Source organism: Sus scrofa, chromosome 2, assembly GCF_054392235.1.
Source record: "Sus scrofa isolate SSC_HxYL_T2T_F1_AM1 chromosome 2, Sscrofa_HxYL_maternal_Yorkshire_Landrace_v2.0, whole genome shotgun sequence".
NCBI lineage: Eukaryota > Metazoa > Chordata > Mammalia > Artiodactyla > Suidae > Sus > Sus scrofa.
Window position 1 is genome coordinate 61,882,174 of NC_139384.1, and position 16,655 is coordinate 61,898,828.

A 16,655-nucleotide genomic window follows, 5' to 3' on the forward strand; every position below is an offset into this window, starting at 1 on the left:
GAAGGAGTGTAGGAAGTACAGAGGTGGGAGGAAAACTCATAGTTTGGATCAGATGTTATGGGATGTCTGCATATTATCCCACCTAACTTCAAGGAACTTGATTCGGAAGTTCTGCTTTTCCCATCTTAAAAGTGATATGAGGCTACTCTGAGAGCATGGGCAAGCTCAAAAACGTCACACAGTTCTTGAGAACTAAAGAGGCAGATACTGAAGTAAACCCAAGACTATTCCTTTTCACTTCATTCCATCTTATCACAATAGCAAGCCAATTTATGGACCAATTCAAACTCAAGATTTTAGTTTTTCTGTGCACTTTGTATTTCTGAATGACACATAATTTTTCTTCTTTTTTTCCTTTAATCACATCTATTTCTCTAAAACTAAAATTCTACCTACCACTAGAGAAACATCACTTACTTTTAGGTATTGTTTTTTTCTTGACTTGGTGGGGTTATTTCTAATTTCAGAAAAAATACTTTCATGCACTGCAAGAGTAATCATAAATGAGAGGCAAAAGTATTTTTTCATGTCGTGTGAAGAAAAGATTTGTCCATTTATCCAAATGCAGCAGGCATGGGAACACCTTATGGCAAGATCAGGGTCTGTTCCACATGGTATTAACACTAAAATATAGAACCCAAAACTCCTTCTTGCACATTGATCAGAGTAAATGTATCTTTTTAAATTTGTCATATTTCAGAAACACTAGGCATAAGCATTATTTTTTTCATGAAAATAATATGGCTTGATGCTACTGGTAGACTTAAAGATATTATATACAGTAAAATAAGTAATAACTGGTGAATATTCCTAAAACTTCTATTAATTTTCCCTGTTTAAGAAGAAAAAGACTAAGATTAGGATTCCCTAAAAACCCATCCTCCTCCAAGGCTGTTACTTTTAGAATGGTGGACCACTTCCCACAGTAAATTAAAGCATAAAACATACATTATGAAATTATTTTTATGGGAGTTCCCATTGTGACTCAACAGAAACAAACTCAGCTAGTATCCAAGAGGATGAAGGTTTGATCTCTGGCCTCACTCAGTGATTTAGGGATCTGGTATTGCTGTGAGCTGTGATGTGGGTCACAGATGCAGCTCAGAACATGTGTTGCTGTGGCTGTGGTGTAGGCCGGCAGCTGTAACTCCTAGCTTGGGAATTTCCTTATGCTACACGTGTGGCCCTAAAAAGCAAAACAAAACAAAAACAAAAACAAACACAAACAAAAAACAATTAAAAAATTTTTTTTCCATATCTTCATGACCTTTGAAATTATAAGAATATATTAATTCTCATGAAATCTAATGTTGACTGGCATTTGGTATAAGCGATTTTGATAGTCAAATAGTATTTAAAACATTGGTATTTATCTATAAATGTCATATTCATGATTAAAAAAATGTATTTATTGTCTTTACTGAGATGTAGCTGTACTTATTGGACCTCTGTGGTTGCCACATGTGAATTATGAGTTACAGTGTATTACAAAGGAAGGAGAACACCAATAATCCCTCCAGGGTTATGCTGGGATCTGGACTCTTCTCAGTAAGCCACATTTAAAATTAAGGTTTTCACCCCCAAGTTTCATACTAAACTGATCAATAAATCTGGGATCAGAGATCAGATAAAAGGCACTATGTGTTATTTTCTTTACGTCATGATAAAAGGAGTATAAAGACATTAAATATAAGGAGATAATTTATGAAAAGTTAACATGATGGAGGAGAAATGACTCATGCATAAGAAAGAAGAAAGTTATAGCAGGATTCATGTTGGAGATCCTGGAACCAGTAGACAAAGGAAAAGACAAATAGGAAGGAAATGAATAATATAAAAAGGGAAAAAGACATGGTCATTCCTGGGTTTTCCCTTTTACAGCTTTTCTAAAGCACAGCCCTGAAGGCATTCTGCTCTTCAGAGCCTCTGTGACATCTTTATTGCGGAAGCTATAAATGAGAGGGTTCAGCACAGGGGTTATAATGGTGTAAAATGTTGACACCCTCATGTCCTGTTCAGCTGTGTGGTAGGAACCAGGAAGCATATATGTGTAGATAGCAGCACCAAAGAAGAGCAGCACTACAATCATGTGGGAAGAGCAGGTGGCAAAAGCCTTCCTGCGGCTCTCTGATGAACTCATTCTGTGAATGAGCCACAGGATGAGGGTGTACGAGCTTGAGATGATCATGATGGGAAGGAGAAGCATGAGAACACAGCACAGGTACATGAGCATCTTGTAGAGGGAGATATCAGAACAAGAGAGCTTCAGCAAGGCAGGAGCCTCACAGAAAAAGCTCAGGATTTTCCTGGAATGACAAAAGGGGAAACTCATAGTGATGGGGGTGAGCAACAAACCATCAATCATTCCTAGGAACCAGCATCCAGAAACCAGGCATACACAGACTCTCAGGTTCATCAGCAGTGGGTAATGGAGGGGTCTGCAAATGGCAGCATATCGGTCATAGGCCATGGCAGACAGAAGGAAAAACTCAGCTCCAGCGAGGGTCAGATAGAAGAACATCTGGATCCCACAACCTGAGGGAGAAATTTTATGATCTCCTGTCACCTGGCTCATGAGCATCTTGGGCACAGTCACTGATATGTACAGAAGGTCCATGAGGGAGAGCTGGCTAATGAAGAAGTACATGGGGGTGTGCAGGCGGGGCTCCACATGGATCAGGATGAGGAGGAGGGTGTTCCCAGCTAGGGCCATCAAGAAGAAGATGAAGACCACAGTGTAGAGGAGGATGGAGTGTCTGGTTTCACCAAATAGCCCCACAAGGATAAAATCAGCATTTGATGTTTGATTCTGTGAATTTTGATACAATGAATACATGGTTTGGTTACAGTTCTCTCCTGAGAAAGAAAGTAAGAGTGATTATTTTAAGATATTTCCCATGTATATGATTTTGTTAAACAATTTTCCAATAATAAAGTCCTGTAAGCTATTTTTAAAATATGAAGTTGTACTGGTATAGAATCAATCTTTCAAATCTCTGAGAGGCCACATGGTATTTTGGCCACAAATCTAGAGTGGATTATGAAACAGACCTGTGGGTGTAACCACTGTATAAATAGCAAAGTTATTTAACTGTAACTCAAAATATAAAAGGACTAACCTCATGTGATGATTAGAAAGATAAAGTAGGAAACTCAGGTTAAGTAAAACTGTGACTTGAATAAAGTAATTCACTAAATTTCCTTTTCCACTTTGGGTATAGTAGCTCATCTAGGATAGAAGCCAAAGCTGATGCAATGTTAATATTAATGTTGTTAATGGCACTAACATAACTGGTTTGCTGAAAACTTGATATCATAAATATTTTCTCCATTAGTGCCATTTCCATTGCTGGAATTTATAATTTATTCAACAAGAAATCTCCATAAACAGGAGCATCAGGAGCATGAGAGCAGAAAGTGTGCAGCCTGCCTCATGGTTGCAGGGCAGCTTGGGTTGCAGATCAGGTGCAGGGCAGGAGGGTAGATGTAGTGCAAACATTTACAGAGGAGGTGGACACTTGGGTGCAGATATTTAAAAGGACAGAAGTACAGAGGTGGTGTAATTATGTTGCAGGATAGGCAAGTACTCAAGGTGCAGACCTTGTGCAGTCTAAGGAGGGCAGAAAGATTGTAGATCTAGCGCAAGGGAGGAGGTCAGGTGGAGTGCAGACCTTGTACAGGGCAAAAAGGAATGCAGGCTGCAGACCGATGCAGGGCAGGGGCAGTGCCAATCTAGCACATAGAAGGAAATTGCAGACTTTGTACAAAGTAGGATGACAAGAGGTGTGCACACCCTGTACGAGAGAGGAAAAAACTCAGGGAACATCCCTGTATAGGACAGAAGGTCAGTGGTATGCCTGCTCGTCACCCTCACAACTTCAAAGTTAAGTCTAAAGCATTTATTGTATTAATTTTTATTCAGAGAAATTGTCTTTGAAAGAAATTAAAAAAAGCACGGATATCCTACTTAGCAAGTACTTAGTTGAAAAACATTTTAAATAATTATTTATTTTCCTTTTGCGGATGCCATTTATTCCCCCAAGTAATCTAAAACATTAAACAGTCCAAGTACAGTGAATGAATGAATGGAGACAAATGAGTATATTGAGCAGTTGGGTTAAACCAAACATAAAGTTCCATCATTACAATCCAGCATAGTGATCTCACAAGTACTGCATCCCAGTTTACTTAAAAAAAGTAGTAACATTCTTCCTTCTACATATTATCAATTTTGCTTAAGAACTGCTTTGCCTGAATATTTCAATTTTTCATTTCCTATTTGAATTGGTTGAGTTATATTTGACACAATTGTCCTAAAATTATTTAAGAACAGAGTTCAATTCTGTCTTATGAAAAGTTCAGGAGTTCCATGACTGACTGAGGTCTGGTCAGCCTCAGAATTGCTGCACACCAGGTTAGAGAAATTTGTAGAGAAAGAATCATATATTAACTAAGACACATGGCAATATGAAGCAAAGTATAATGTAGTATAGCTAGGTTAAAAAAAACCCCTAAAGTCAGAGTTACCTAATCAACAGCAATGGTAGTGCAACATCTTTGCCCATTTTTTTCTTTGCAATTTTATAAAATTCTGAAGAGACAAGTTAACAAGGAACACTCTAGCAAAAAGAAAAACACAGCATTTAGAGCACATACCTCTTGTTCCAACTTTTCTGCTCCAACGGAGAGAAAATCTGAGCCACACTAAATAAATGAATCTGCTTTTACCATTACAAGGCCAGGACATCAGGTTTAAATCAAGAAGGCAGGATGGGAAATTTGTGTCATCAGTTTCTTCACATTAGGGAATTGAGATAAATATCTCTTCTTGAGACCATTGGCAGTATTAAAAAAACGTCAAAACTAATTAAGACTGGAGAAAGTCTGGAGGAATTTTCAATTTTGGTATTTATTCATATTACCTGCATTTGGCATCTCTACTCTGGATTTCTACTTTTGCAGTGGCTTTCTCAGAATCCATCATATTGTTTTCTGTTTTTCCATTTGCCAGCTATATTGTACACATGGTAGGTACACATGGGAATTGAAAGTGTTTGTAATTTAGGTGCTGCAGCTATCAAAGAACAAACATATCTTTTTCATAAATTTACATTTTTTAAGTTTGAAATTATGTTTTCCAGTTTAAAATCATATTTCCTATATTTTTATTTAAAACGTTCTCTTCTTATGAAACAATCATCTTTTCAGAAAGGCAGTATCATTCAGAACATAAACACCAGAGTCAGAACTTGACCCAGAGCTGATTTAAAATGTCTTTGAGATTACAACTACATAAGAGAAAGTAGTTTGGGATTAATTATCAAAGTGAGGTTATCGGTTTTCATAGGTAAAATATTACATAATTGATCATAATTAGTTCAAACACAGGTTTTCACCCAGTCAATTTCAAGGGACGTGTTCAAGATCCTCTACTGTCCCCTTGTGATCCCTCCCACCACTCGTATCTAAGAGCTGCATGTTGGAGTTCCCGTCATGGCTCAGCAGAAATGAATCTGACTAGTATTCATGAGGATGCAGGTTCGATCTCTAGCCTTGCTCAGTGGGTTAAGGATCCAGTGTGGCTGTGAGCTGTGGTGTAGGTCACAGACACAGCTCAGATCTGGTGTTGCTGTGGCTGTGGTATAGGCCAGCAGCTACAGCGCCAATTCGACCTCTAGCCTGGGAACCTCCATATGCCTTGGGTACACTCTCCCCCCAAAAAAAGAATAGGCGTTGCATACCATGTTTCCCAGAATCCCCTTCATTTTATTATCCCAGATTAGAATTTTACAAGGATGTGAACCTCATTCAAATTGGTATAATGAAATTAAAATGGAGAACATTATTTCTTGGGGTCTGATGTGATTTCATTAGACAGTGGAGATTTTCCTTATGCGGCAATGTCACAGACATTTCCATTAGTTCTTATGATTTAGTTTCACCCTGGGTATCTAATGCAAACACCTTCTCAGATAATACTGTGATTCCAGTTTTTCCACCCATACCAGTTTTTCAAAGTCAAGTGGTGACTTAGTAGCTTTCCATGTGTGTATGTTTCCTAGGCTGTTCACGTAATTCCTATTCTTATATAAAACTCTTCAGTATTAGGGCCCTGCTAGTAGATTCATTTTCCTAATGAAACCCAGATTTATATAATTTTAGAACTGAATATATATTTTTACTTTAACACAAAACTAATGCTGTGATCTTTGCTTTGGGACTGTACACATTCATAAGGTATACATTCCAAAAAGCTTAATAAATGGTGACTTGTCTTATGTAATGATGAAAGTTTTGGTACTATGTTTTCCTGTGGAAACATGGAAAATATAAGGGTACCCAATAAATTATGAACTTAAGAAAGTGTATTTCCAGGCAAAACACTAAAAGCATAAACTAGCTCTGTAAGCTACAATTAATAAGGTATTAAAATAGAGAGATGAAAACCCCCAAACAAGACAAGTAAGGTACAAACAAAACTGAGGGAATAGAGAGACCAGAAATTCAGGCACTTGCCACAGTGGAAATAAAACAGGTTATCATCTCCAGTTTCTTCATGAAGGGCCTAATCACTATCTCATAGGCTGGGGATAAATTCCACGTCCAGGAAATTGCCAATGAATTCTCATAACTAAAGTAAGCCTGTTGCTGCAATGCCATTCATTCACTCTTTGAAGTGGATTTTTTCTTCGTCTTAGACTTGAATGAAATCCAATGCAAAGGAAATTTACATAGTTTTTGACAAATTTATTAAAGATTCCATCAACCTAGACTAAAAGAGATGAAAAAAGACTGATATAATAAAGATCACAGTATCATTCTGTTTCTGTAGGCATGAAGCAGGCTGAGAAAGTTAATTAATATCTAAAAATGGATAAATTATCCTGTGTATTACCTTGAAGTGTCTGAGGATGATGTTGAAAAAGGAAGATGTCCCCCTTTTCACTTCAATAGATAGGACCAGTAAATATGACAAATAATGGATCCAGAATTGCTACTGATAGACTAGAACTGAGGAATAATTTTTTAAGAACCCTAAGGTAAGACTAAACAATTCAGGAATATACCCTGTGTGACAAAAAATTGCTATTGTTTTTCCTTTTAGAATGAGTTTATCATGGTTATCATACCCCTGTTCCAATATTGGATGTTGGGTTTTTGGGGACATAGTCACATCATTTGGGCTAAATTTTCATATAATTCTGTATAGAAAAAGGACATTTTAGGACCTTAAGTATTCAAAAATAATAAGCATAAATGAATTAAACATTTGGGTGACTGTTATTAAAAGTATGTGATTTTATTTTTACTATAGCTATCTATGTGTATTCTGAGGTAGACTGAGTTATTGACACTATTGTTCTTATTCTTCCCTACCCTTTGTCAGTTAACTTTTTCATTTTTCCCATGGAAAATCCAAGCGTATGTCTGCCCCTTGACTTTGGCTTTAGCCACGTGGCTTGCATTGATGAATGAAATCTAATCAGACTTGAAAGTGTGTCACTTCCAAATCTAAGCCTTAAGAAGCCTCTATGTCTACACTTGCCTTCTCATACCTCTGTAATTATCATGAGGAGAATTTGACCAGCTATCCCAGTGATGACAATCTGAGGCTTAGAGTCTCACAGCTGAGCCAAGTCAAGATCCTCATAGCTCTCACAGGCAGTTTCCAGATGCAAGACAAGAATAAGTACTGTTTTCTCTTGCTGATATTTAGTGTTTTTTTTTTATGTAGGGGCCACAAATTAGTAGAAGATGGTTATTTTGATTCACAGAGTGCATTTTTCATGTGTGTTATGTGTGCAAACATACTGATTTGATTTTATTTTTTAAGTGCTGGCCTATAAAAAAATAGAAATCAACCAACAGATAATATAAAATAGGAATAAATCAGATCTATCATGTTGATTAGGCTATCAATCAAATTAACAGTTGAATGAAAATGAGAGGAACTTGTTCATCCTTCATTTCATCTTCCTTAGTTTCTTCAGTGAGCCTGTGTCTCTTCCATTTCATTATCATCATCCTGATCTGCATTAGTGATGTTTCTTCACTGGAGAATGTGCAGATTCTTTTCTTCTGGTTGGACCTGCACCTCCCCAGAAATGTCTTCCTAGTATAAATGCAATCGTTTTCTTATTTAAATTTTCATTGTTGAGTGCTGGGTTTCAAAAACAAAATTAATTTTCACTTATTGATATGGTATGCCTTTAAATTTGCTGAACTCATAGCAAGTTTCTAATCATTTTTTTAGTGAAACTCTTAGATTACATGTCTTATGTAAATATACATGGTATTACCTCTTGCTTTCCAGCCAGGATTAATCTTGTCTTCTGTATTTACCCTGGATTCATTGTCCAGTACAATGTTAGATAGAAATGGTGAGGGGAGATATTCCTGTCTTGTTGATTTTAGAGGGAAATGCCTCAGTCATTTCAATTAAATATGCCGTTTCCTGTTTCTCAAGTTCTATGTCAGATTGAGGATATTTATTTCTGTTCCTAGCTTGCTGAATTTTTACATAAATTCATTTTGTTAAATGATATTTTTTTCCTGTGTCTGTTGATAGAAACATGCACATATCTTTTTGTATATTAATAAATGTATTAGATTAATAGTTTTACATTGCTAAGAAATCTTTAGTATTTAGATTAAATTACACTTGATCATGGTTTATGGTCACTTTTCTAAGTTTCTTACTTTAGTTTGCTAATAGTTTGTTAAGAAAGTATCATCTTGGAGTTCCCGTCTTGGTGCAGTGGTTAACGAATCCGACTAGGAACCATGAGGTTGCGGGTTCAATCCCTGTCTTTGCTCAGTGGGTTAAAGATCCAGCGTTGCTGTGAGCTATGGTGTGGGTTGCAGACGTGGCCTGGATCCTGCATTGCTGTGGCTCTGGTGTAGGCCAGTGGTTATAGCTCTGATTAGACCCCTATCCTGGGAACTTCCATATGCCACAGGAGCAGCTCAAGAAAAGGCAAAAAGACAAAAAAAAAAAAAAAAAAAAAAACCCAAAAAACAAACAAAAAAAACCTATCATCTACATTCAAGAGGTATATTGATGTGAAATTTTGGTCTCTACTAATGTATTTGTCTTTGTATGGTTATAAGGAAAACTGGTCATTTCAATAATTCCTCCTCTATTCTGAAAGAGTTTTTAAATAATTGATTTATTTCATCTTTAAAAATTCAAATGAATTTATGGATAATTCTATAAGGTTTTAAAATTTTCAGTGTGGGAATATGTTAACTTTATTATTTTTAAGTGTATTCAGATTACCTATTTCTTCTTGAATTTATTTACTTATATTTTTGTTTATTGACATATATTTGTCATGACCCCACATTGCATATTCTCACTTCCTTTGTCATGGATTAACTGCCCATATAAGTGTAGGTTCATTTTTGTGTTCTCTACTATTTTTTTAATGGCTGCACTCACAGCATATGGAAGTTCCAAGGCCAGGGATTAAATCTAAACCACAGCAGCAGCATATGCCAAAGCTGTGGCAATGATGGATCCTTTAACACACTGTGCTGGGCTGGGGATCGAATCCATGCCTCCACAGTGACCCAAGCCTCTGTAGTCAGATTCTTAACCCATTACACCACAGTGGGCTTACTATTCTGTTCTATTGATATATGTGTCTGCTTTTGTTTAAGCACCATATTGTTTTGAATACTGTAGCTTTGTAGTACAGTAAAATCAGGGAGTGGCATATTTCCAACTCTCTTCTTTTTCAAGATTGTTTTGGCTATTTGGGTAGTATTTTGATAGAGATTGCATTGAAGCTGTAGTTTGGGATATGATTATTTCAACATTAATTCTTCCAATGCACAAACATAGTATATCTTTCCATCTGTTTGTGTTGTCTTCAGTTTCTTTCAAAAATATTTTATAGTTTTTGGAGTATAAGTTTTTCCCTCCTTCGTGATGTTTATTCCTAACTATTATATTCTTCTTGATGTGACTAGAAAAAGATTATTTCCTAAGTTCATTTTGTGATAGTTCATTATTAGTGCATAGAACTGCAACATATTTCTATATATTAATTTTGCATCCTGCAACTATGCCAAATTCATGGATGGGGTTTTGTAGGTTTTTTTTTTTTTTTCTTTTAGATTTTCTAGGTATAATATGTTATTGTCAAACAGTGAGAGTTTTTTTTTTTTTATTATTTTCCCACTGTACAGCAAGGGGGTCAGGTCATCCTTAGATGTATACATTGCAGTTACAGTTTTTTCCCCCACCCTTTCTTCTGTTGCGACATGAGTATCTAGACATAGTTCTCAATGCTATTCAGCAGGATCTCCTTATAAATCTATTCTAGGTTGTGTCTGATAAGCCCAAGCTCCCGATCCCTCCCACTCCCTCCCCCTCCCATCAGGCAACCACAAGTCTCTTCTCCAAGTCCATGATTTTCTTTTCTGAGGAGATGTTCATTTGTGCTGGATATTAGATTCCAGTTATAAGTGATATCATATGGTATTTGTCTTTGTCTTTCTGGCTCATTTCACTCAGTATGAGATTCTCTAGTTCCATCCATGTTGCTGCAAATGGCATGATGTCATCCCTTTTTATGGCTGAGTAGTATTCCATTGTGTATATATACCACCTCTTCCGAATCCAATCATCTGTCGATGGAATTTGGATTGTTTCCATGTCCTGGCTATTGTGAATAGGGCTGCAATGAACATGCGGGTGCATGTGTCTCTTTTAAGTAGAGCTTTGTCCGGATAGATGCCCAAGAGTGGGACTGCAGGGTCATATGGAAGTTCTATGTATAGATTTCTAAGGTATCTCCAAACTGTTCTCCATAGTGGCTGTACCAGTTTACATTCCCACCAGCAGTGCAGGAGGGTTCCCTTTTCTCCACAGCCCCTCCAGCACTTGTTATTTGTGGATTTATTAATGATGGCCATTCTGACTGGTGTGAGGTGGTATCTCATGGTAGTTTGGATTTGCCTTTCTCTTATAATCAGCGATGTTGAGCATTTTTTCATGTGTTTGTTGGCCATCTGTATATCTTCCTTGGAGAAATGTCTATTCAGGTCTTTTGCCCATTTTTCCATTGATTGATTGGCTTTTTTGCTGTTGAGTTGTATAAGTTGCTTGTATATTCTAGAGATTAAGCCCTTGTCAGTTGCATCATTTGAAACTATTTTCTCCCATTCTGTAAGTTGTCTTTTTGTTTTCTTTTTGGTTTCCTTTGCTGTGCAGAAGCTTGTCAGTTTGATGAGGTCCCATGGGTTTATTTTTGCTCTAATTTCTATTGCTTTGGGAGACTGACCTGAGAAAATATTCATGATGTTGATGTCAGAGAGTGTTTTGCCTATGTTTTCTTCTAGGAGTTTGATGGTGTCCTGTCGTATATTTAAGTCTTTCAGCCATTTTGAGTTTATTTTTGTGCATGGTGTGAGGGTGTGTTCTAGTTTCATTGCTTTGCATACAGCTGTCCAGGTTTCCCAGCAATGCTTGCTGAATAGACTTTCCTTTTCCCATTTGATGTTCCTGCCTCCCTTGTCAAAGATTAATTGACCATAGGTGTCAGGGTTTATTTCCGGATTCTCTATTCTGTTCCATTGGTCTGTCTGTCAAACAGTGAGAGTTTTACATCTTTCTTTCCAATTTGGATATCTTACATTTTTCTTATCTAATTGCTGTGGCTAGCAGTCTCAATCCTATGTTGGAAAGAAGTGGTGAGAGTGGGCTTCCTTGTATTGTTAACAATATTAATGGAAATGCTTTCAGGTTTTCCCAATTAAATGGTGTTATCTATCATTTTTTCATATATGGCTTTTATTATGCTCCCTAAATACCATCTTTGTGGAGAGATTTTATCATAAACTGTTGTTGAATTTTGTCAAAAGTTTTTTTTTTTAATTTTCTTTACCTCTTTAAATGGTCATATTGTTGATTTTTATTCTTCAATTTGTTAATGTGGTGTATCACATGAATGATTTGTGTATATTGAACCATCTTTTTATCCCCACAATAAATAACACTTGATCATGGTTTATGACCCTTTTAAGGCATTGTTGCATTTTGTTTGCTAATATTTTGTATGAAATACATAGCAGTGGTACCTATGTTCATCAGTGATATTGGCCTGTATTCATTTTTATTGTTTGGAGGTATCTTTGCCTGGTTTTTATGTCAGGATAATATAAAATCAGGCATTGTAAAATTATTTTAGTAGCATTCCTTCTTCTGCAGTACTTGGAATAGTTTGAAAAGGATATTTGCTTATTCTTCTTTAAATATTTGTTAGAATTCACCAGTAAAGCCATCTGCTATTGGGCTTTTGTGTTTGGGGATTTTATTTATTACTGATTCAACTGTATTACTGATAATTTGCATGCTCATATTTAAAAAAAAATTCTTCCTAGTTAATTTTGGGAGATTTCACATTTCTAGGAATGTGACTTTTTTTTTTCTTCTAAGTTGTCCAATTTTTGAGCACGTAGGTTTTTAAAAATAATCTTTTAAGATCCTTTGTATTTCTGTGGTGTTGTTTGTGACTTCTCATTTTTCATTTCAAATTTATTTAGGGCTCTCTTTATCCATTTTCTTAGAGTCCAGCTAAGTTTTTATCAATTTTATCTTTCAATGAACTGTATTTAACTTCATTGATCCTTCCTACTTTTTTTCTCTAATTCATTTATTTCTATTCTAATCTTTATGATTTCTTCTACTATCTTTCAGAGTGTTTGTTCTTTTTTTTTTTCTCTAGTCCTTTTAGAGATACCGTTAGGTCATTTATTTCATATTTTTATCTTTTCCTGATATAAGCTTATCTATCTATAAATGTACAAATTTTATCTGCTTTTGTTGTATCCTATTGATTTGGGATCATTGAGTTTTCATTTTTGATTTCCTCTAAATATTTTTTTCAGGTTCCTCTTAGATTTGTTCAAGAATCTATTGACTGTTTAGTCACATATTATTTCCCTTCCATGTGGTCAGAAATCTGCTTGGTATGCACTCAGTTTTTTTTTTTTTTTTTGGTCTCTTTGTCTTTTCTTTGTTGTTCTTGGGCCGCTCCCGCGGCATATGGAGGTTCCCAGGCTAGGGGTCGAATCGGGATGTAGCCACCGGGCTACGCCAGAGCCACAGCAACGCGGGATCCGAGCCGCGTCTGCAACCTACACCACAGCTCACGGCAACGCCGGATCGTTAACCCACTGAGCAAGTGCAGGGACCGAACCTGCAACCTCATGGTTCCTAGTCGGATTCGTTAACCACTGCACCACAACAGGAACTCCCACTCAGTTTTCTTAAATCAACTGAGGCTTATTTTGTGTCCTAACATGTATTCTATTCAGAAGAAAAAATGTACATGCACTTGAAAAAAATGTGTATTCTAATACTTTTGAATGGATGGCTTTATATATACTATATTTAATTTAGTATGCATATACTGTTAAGTCCATCTGCTCTAATGTGTCATTTAAGGCCAGTGTTTTCTTTATTGTTTTTCCATAGGAAAGATCTGTTCACTGATATTTTAAAGTGTTGGTTACTCCTACTACTATTGGGTTACTTTGATTTTCTCTCCCTTAATTTTCTGTCAACATTTGCTTTACATATTTAGGTGGTCCTGTTAGTTGAATATACATTTTCAATTGCTATATGTTCTTTCTATGGATCACTTTATCATTATGTAATGACTTTCTTTATCTCTTGTAACAATTTTTAAAGGCTATTTGGATAGGAATTCAAGATGTTGGAATAGAAAGACATGGAGTGCATCTCCTCCCAGAAATTCATCAAAAATACATCTATATTTGAAACAGTTCTCACAAAATACCTACTGAACACTGGCAGAAGACCTCATACAACCAAAGTTGCAAGTGAGATCGCCATATAACAAGCTATGTAGTACAAAATAATAAAAAAGAAAAGAATCATAATGGGGCTTATGGCCCTTGGAGAGAGCTCTGAACGTGGAAAAGTATTTTTAACTTTGAAGTTTCCTTTCCTAGCTGGGAGGTCATGTGGGGCAGATACAGACTTTCTAAGACTCAGAAAAATGTGCAGCATCTATATTACAGTTGGCTGAACAGATGGAAAAAAGCAGAGATTTTCATGGCCATTTCATTAGCCTAAGATGCTTCTCTATTGGTGCATGATGGAGTGGGCACTTAATCTTAGTTTTAAGAAGAAAGACCTAAGAAGATGACTAGAGTTGTCTGTGAGGACATAGCCTGAAGGTACTGGAGTCACAACCAGGGGTATGTGTAGACATAGTCTGGATCCACCAGAGAAGACAATTTGTTAATGCATGTGAAAACAGAGCCCAGATATAGAAGCCTCATTTTTGGTGTCATTACAGCTGGTATGGCACTGCCTCTACTAGTTTTGGAAGTATATAAGAGCTTGCATATGTGTGTGTGTGTGTGTGTGTGTGGGGTGACCACACATGGATGAAGGACTGTTATGTGAGCCAATCCCTAGGGTTGAAATCTGAGTGGGTATTCTATCGGTTGTGTTATCAATAGATTTACACTGCTATAGATGGAAACTTTGTAAACAGAGAACATATAGGATATTTGAATGGATTGTTGATGTGCCAGTGGTTGGGAATATCTGATTTTAGTGGCTGTGGGGTTTAGCAGCATATGCACCTAGAGGCAGACATAGGATCTGAGCTTGTTCCATAGCTTACAAAAAGGCTCCATGTGCATTTTCAGGACGTTACATCCAAAAAAAAAATATAATATACTTTCTTTTCAAGGACATATGGAATATCCTCAAGGACTGAACACCTACTGGGTCACAAAAGTAACCCAAACAAATTTAAGAATATAGAAATAATTTCAAGTATCTTCTCTAACAATAATGGCATGAAACTAAAAATAAACCACAGGAAAAGAAATGAGAAAAACCTGACTACAGGGAGAATAAAAAACACGCTCCTAAAAAAAAAAAAATGGGTCAAAGAGGGAATCAAGAAGAAAATTAAAAAATACCTCTAGGCAAATGATAATGAAGAAAGAGCAACTCAAAATATATGGGATTTCGCAAAACCAGTGCTCAAAGGGAAATCCATAGAGATACAGGACTTCCTCTGAAAAAAAAAATCTCAAATTGACAACTTAATTGACCACCTAAATGAATTAGAAAAAGAAAAAATAAAACCTAAAGTCAGCAGAAGGAAGGAGATCATAAAGATCAGAGAGGAAATCAATAAAACAGAGATTCAAAAACAATATAAAAAATCAATTAAAACCAATGGCTGGTTCTTTGAAAAGGAAACAAAATTGACAAATCTCTGGCCAGACTCAACAAAAAGAGGAGAGAAAAAGCTCAAATAAACAAAATAAGAATTGAAAAAGGAAACATCAAAACAGATACTGCAGAAATACAAACAAAACCCCCACCAAAACCCTAAGGTAATCCTATGAACAATTTTACACCAACACATTTGACAACTTAGAAGAAATGGACAGCTTTCTACACACTGACAGTCCACCAAAACCGAATGAAGAAGAAATAGATCAACTGAACAGACCTATCACTAGAAATAGAATTGAATATGAAATAAAAACACTCCCTACAAATTAAGGTCCAGGGCCAGATGGCTTATAGGAGAATTCTACAAAGTATACAATGAAGAACTTATACCCATCCATCTTAAAATTTTACAGAAGTTTGAAGAAGAAGAAACACTCTCAAAGGCATTCTATGAGGTCACCATCATCCTAATACCCAAACCAAAATTATTACCAAAAGGAAACCTATAGGCCAATATCTTTGATGAACATAGAGGCAAAAATTCTCAAAAAAATTTTAGCCAACCAGATACAACAACATATAAAAAAGATCATAAACCATGAGCAAGTGGGATCCATCCCAGGTTCAAATGATGGTTCAACATATGCAAATCAACGTTATACACCATATTAGCTAAAGAAAATAAAAAAACACATGATCATTTAAATAGATGCAGAGAAAGCATTTGACAATTTCCAAAATCCATTCATGATAAAAACTCTTACCAAAGTGGTTATAGAGGGAACATACCTTAACATAATCAAAGCCATTTATGACATAGCAACATAGTACTCAATGGAGAAAAGCTGAAAGCCTTCCCACTAAAATCTGGAACAAGACAGTGACGCCCACTCTCACCACTTTTATTCAACATAGTAGTGTAAATCCAGGCCACAGCAATCATAAAAACAAAAGAAATAAAAGGCATCTAAATAGCAAGAGGAGAGGTAAAACTGTCACTGTATGCAGATGACACGATACTCTATCTAGAAAACCCTAAGGACTGCACACATACACTACTTTAACTGATCATGGAATTCATCAAAGTAGCAGGATACATACAATGGAATATTAGAAAAGGAATATAAAAATGCAGTAGCTTTTAAAATTGCACACCAAAAATTAATTACCTGGGAATAAACTTGACCAAGGATGTGAAAGACTTATAAGCTGGGAACTATAAAACATTAATCAAGGACATTAAAGAGGATTCAAATAAATGTAAAGATATTCCATGCTCCTGGTTTGGAAGAATTAACATCATATAAATGGCCATACTATCTAAAACAATCTACAAAGTCAATGCAATCCCTATCAAATTACTATTGACATTTTGCAGCTAACTAGAACAAACAATCCAAAAATTTATATGGTACCA

The 16,655-nt window shown here is 36.0% G+C and overlaps 1 protein-coding gene across 1 annotated transcript; it reads right to left on the reverse strand.

Annotated features, from left to right (window-relative positions):
* Positions 1-1,855: 1,855 nt before the first annotated feature.
* Positions 1,856-2,836, reverse strand: LOC100516426 (olfactory receptor 2T3-like). The gene has a single exon (XM_003124222.3). It carries the CDS (start codon positions 2,834-2,836, stop codon positions 1,856-1,858), a length of 981 nt encoding a protein of 326 aa, XP_003124270.3.
* Positions 2,837-16,655: the final 13,819 nt, after the last annotated feature.

Bases quoted from the DNA above. Each gene is read 5' to 3' on its own strand.
- LOC100516426 (XM_003124222.3), bottom strand. From the start codon at position 2,836: ATGTATTCATTGTATCAAAATTCACAGAATCAAACATCAAATGCTGAT.